Source organism: Camelina sativa, chromosome 11, assembly GCF_000633955.1.
Source record: "Camelina sativa cultivar DH55 chromosome 11, Cs, whole genome shotgun sequence".
In the NCBI taxonomy this organism is placed as follows: Eukaryota; Viridiplantae; Streptophyta; class Magnoliopsida; order Brassicales; family Brassicaceae; genus Camelina; species Camelina sativa.
Genome location: NC_025695.1, coordinates 30,880,627 through 30,884,769, shown reverse-complemented (window position 1 = coordinate 30,884,769; position 4,143 = coordinate 30,880,627). Strand labels below are relative to the sequence as shown.

At 38.4% G+C, this 4,143-nt stretch overlaps 2 protein-coding genes across 4 annotated transcripts in view; both read right to left on the bottom strand.

Annotated features, from left to right (window-relative positions):
* The window catches only part of LOC104724755 (protein VARIATION IN COMPOUND TRIGGERED ROOT growth response-like), a 6,918-nt gene extending 5,114 nt beyond the window's left edge, over window positions 1-1,804 (bottom strand). For both annotated transcript variants that reach the window (XM_010443300.1, XM_010443301.1), the window contains exons 1-2: window positions 1,242-1,804; window positions 29-1,148 (exon numbers count right to left, since the gene is read on the bottom strand). In XM_010443300.1, the coding sequence (XP_010441602.1) occupies window positions 29-1,148; window positions 1,242-1,705 (1,584 nt within the window). In that variant the 5' untranslated portion in view covers window positions 1,706-1,804. The remainder of the gene's footprint in view (window positions 1-28; window positions 1,149-1,241) is intronic.
* LOC104724754 (DNA replication licensing factor MCM3-like) overlaps window positions 2,549-4,143 on the bottom strand; it is a 9,421-nt gene continuing 7,826 nt past the window's right edge. For both annotated transcript variants that reach the window (XM_010443299.2, XM_010443298.2), the window contains 6 exons: window positions 3,811-3,895; window positions 3,665-3,724; window positions 3,482-3,571; window positions 3,185-3,387; window positions 2,873-3,092; window positions 2,549-2,782 (listed from right to left, as the gene is read on the bottom strand). In XM_010443299.2, coding sequence (XP_010441601.1) covers window positions 2,726-2,782; window positions 2,873-3,092; window positions 3,185-3,387; window positions 3,482-3,571; window positions 3,665-3,724; window positions 3,811-3,895 — 715 coding nt within the window. In that variant the 3' untranslated portion in view covers window positions 2,549-2,725. The remainder of the gene's footprint in view (window positions 2,783-2,872; window positions 3,093-3,184; window positions 3,388-3,481; window positions 3,572-3,664; window positions 3,725-3,810; window positions 3,896-4,143) is intronic.

Sequence of the window (4,143 nt, the reverse complement as noted above, 5' to 3'; positions counted from 1 at the left end):
TAAAAAAAAAAAAAAAAAAAGAACTTACAATGCCTTCACTGAGTAGATCACAAATATCATTTGGATCCACCAGAAATTCTCGTTTTCCAGGCTTGTCAATGGACTGTGTGCGAACAATTTTTCTGCCCATTTCCTGTAGCAAACGGTGCATCTCCACATGACCCCATCTGACATGAATGATGGACTTATCAATAAGGTTTTTCAGCCCAACTTTAACACCCAATTTACTATCTGCGAGCAACGACTCGATAGTTGTGACTTCCATATGATTGAAAAGACATGCGATATGACGAAATATCGCTTGATCTTCTGCGCTACCTAACCCATCATAGCTGATTCTTAGTATTTTCTCAATTTTATCATCTAAACCATTCTCAAGCCTTGGCAGCATATCCATCCAGTAATCTGTATCCCTCCCCCTCAAATACGAACCCAAAACGTTTAGACCCAAAGGAAGACTACCAACATGTCTTACAACTTGCACTACAAGCTTCCCAAAACCTTCAGGTGGGGAGGCTTTCCTGAAAGCAGAGTGACATAACATTGCAAGAGCGTGCTCTTCATTTGGGAGAGTAACTTCATATATATGATCAATCCCATGAGCCCTTAAGAAATGCTTATTATCTGTAACCACAATGATTCTACTCCCATATCCAAACCATTGAGTTTGACCCACCAAAGAATCTAAGATCACTTGATCATCCACATCATCAATGATGATAAGAACTTTCTGGTGTTGTAGCCTCTCTCCTAGTACACCTAGATGGTCTATTTTTATGTCATGCATCCTAAGAACTTCCGAGAGGAAACTCTCTTGTAAATGTAACTTCATGTTGTGGTCGTCCGGATTGGCTCTACTGTAAATTTCTCTACTCTTATATAGAAAAGATCTGTCTATGAATTTGCTAACTTGGAAATTTCGAGAAAGTTGGTTGAACAGAGCTCTTGCGATGGTAGTCTTACCAATCCCTGAGGAACCCCATATACCAATCATCTTCACTTCCTCAGATTGCAGTTCCAACAATTCACTCATATTTGCAATATGATCCTCAATGCCGACAAAGTCCTCAAAATCCTTGGGTGTAGTTAAAAGCAGTTTACCCAAAACATCTTTGGCTATTTCTTCAATCATTTTTGCTTCGTCATCCCTAATTATAAGGTGAAAAAAAGATAATTTAACAAATATAAAACTACTACCAATATATTTCATGATATATCTAATGAATTATAAGAAATCATACCATCTCGCAGAATCAAATCCAAGCATATTAGATACATCAGTCAATGCTTTCTTCCATTGACTTTTCACGTCCTCTGAATACCTCTTGCAAGTCTTCTCGAAGATCTTTCCAAAGTCACCGATTTGATGCCTCACTTGGGAAGGATCCAAACAGTAGAAAACTGGTATGATTATTTTATCATTGCAGTTCACAATCTCCAGCAGCTCGTTAAGACACCAGCTTGAAGAAGCATAGTTTTTGGAGAAAAGGACCACGGCGATCCTCGAGTTCTTGATGGCTTGTAAAAGATCGGGCCAGAGAGAGTGACCTCTCTCGATCTCATTGTCTCTGAAAGCAGTGATCAGTTTGCGATCGAGCTCCTTGAGAAAGTGGCTACGGAAAGTAACGCGGACGTCTTCCCCTCTGAAGCTCAAGAAAACATCATATACCCAATTATTATTGTGAGAAGAAGATGAAGAAGCCATAGATAGAGAGTGAGAGGAGGAAACTAAGTAAAGAAAGACTTTGGAGATTGAGACTGTAAGAAGGAAAGCAGAGAAGTAGTATAAGGTCGTCTTGGTGAATTAGCAGAGTAGTGAGCAGCTAATTTGACTTAATCGCAGCCACACAATTATAAATGATTTTTGTTTTAAAAAAAAAACATTATTGAAGAAAACACGTTGCGTTGTTTTCATTCGAGGTCTTCGCTTAGTCAGTTTTACTATTGTTTCTCAGAATTTTCAGACGCAACTTGACGGTTGTTTCCAGTTTGATGTCTTAATCATCGCTGCACTAGCGATGCTCCAAAATCTGTTGTTACTCATGTGTTTTTTTTGTTATGCTCTGTGTCACAAATGAATGTGGCCATCAAACTAAAATAAGATAGTTACCTGAAAAAGTCTCTCCAGTTGGGGAGACATTGAAGGCTCTCTGCATGACCTGGATCAGAGGCAGGAGGGCAAAGCAGAGGTGAGCCATAGCTTAATTTGGGAATCTAAAATTTTCGAGTGGAGACATACTGAATCAGTTCAGTTTCACACAAGTCACAACGATCGAATTCAGGATTATTCAAACAAACAACATGTTTCCCCTTGATCCTTGCCTTAACATTTCTGAGAAGCTCTAGTCTGAATCAGAGACATGCATACGTAATCATTAATAACAAACATATTCGTTATAATCTTGATGTATATTACATATGTAGAATTTGGCACAAACAGCTAAAGAAATTAAAGGATAGACGATAACATTAGATGATGGAAGTATTTTATTCTTGGGTTGTGCTTTGCTCAACTGTTCGTATCCTTCCACCATTTTGTATCAGATGCGTTTCTTAAGCATTTCTCATCACTTCATAAATGCAGAACGTATAACTTAAAATTGTATGAATAGTATGAATACACATTTTGCAAACTGATAGTTTGGTTTCCAAGAGTGTTCTTCTCCTACTACACTATTTTTGAATTCTAATATCATAATGATAAAGATGATGGATTCCTTCATGATCAAATGATGTGAACTTTGCCATCACTGATCATCACTTTGTTATCATCTTGCAGTTTCTGCACAAATTCCACAATAGAGTAAAGTTATGAAGAAATTGTATAAAAAGCAAAAGAGTGAGAAAGCTTTTTTATTGATTTGTGATTTACCTCTAGGAGAGCCATTATCTCATCTGCAGAGTAACGAGAAGCGCCAACTCCATTGTTGTTGACAACAGTCTCTATATCTGCAATAGAAATGTCATCAAGCCTGTGTGTCCTCATGTGCTGCCCAAACACTCGTTCAAACACTTCAATCCTTGCTGCAGAGACCGTGCCACTGAACTGCTCTACTGGAGGTTCATCCACTTCCATTGGATCTGCAGTTTCACTGAATTGACCAGCAAAAATAAATAAAACAATGTATATTAGGTTTGAGAAATATGTGATATGAGTTTCCCGGGAGGAGATCAGATTAGTTACCTGTCGACATTTGCAGCGTCATTCTCTGCTCCATCTTCATTATTACTGCGTTGATTGCCTCTACGGCCACTTGGTGTTCTTTCTTGTTCTGTTTGTTCCCTTTGACGTTCTTCTTGCTCACGTTCATCCATCTCTGTTAATTCTTGATGGTATATTGCAAAGTTCATAAGCTTCAAGGCAGCCTCTGCATCGGTTTTAGTAACCTTTCAAAACGAGGTTATTACTTTAGAGTGAACCTGAAGAGAACATATTCACGACCAGGGAGGGATAAAAAGAAGATTTGAGTTAGTTTGATACCTCTCGGCTCAACTTCATTTTGGCATGTGCCGTAGCAAGACGGATTATTGTCTCCAGAGTTCTGGCGGTTATCGGAAGAGTACCTCCAGTCTACAGACAGAAATGTAGATGGTTGTGTCAAATACAGGTTCCCAAGACAAAGACAAAACACTCAATGTAAGGTAATGTTATGAAATGAATTACCTTGGTATCGGAACCTGCATTTCTGAGATCTGCATATGCTTCTGCAATACGTTCTGATGCCTGCAAATTTATTAACAAAAGAGAGATTTTAGTGGAAAAGATAATCAGATACGTAAAAATTTATATTTTTGAGTTCAGTATCTCACTTCATCAGTGAGCTTTGGCGTAATACGGTGCTTGGCATAATGAATGTACTTCTTCAAGAACTTAATCGTAAGGGTTTTGTCATATGTTTGANTCATCCACTTCCATTGGATCTGCAGTTTCACTGAATTGACCAGCAAAAATAAATAAAACAATGTATATTAGGTTTGAGAAATATGTGATATGAGTTTCCCGGGAGGAGATCAGATTAGTTACCTGTCGACATTTGCAGCGTCATTCTCTGCTCCATCTTCATTATTACTGCGTTGATTGCCTCTACGGCCACTTGGTGTTCTTTCTTGTTCTGTTTGTTCCCTTTGACGTTCTTCTTGCTC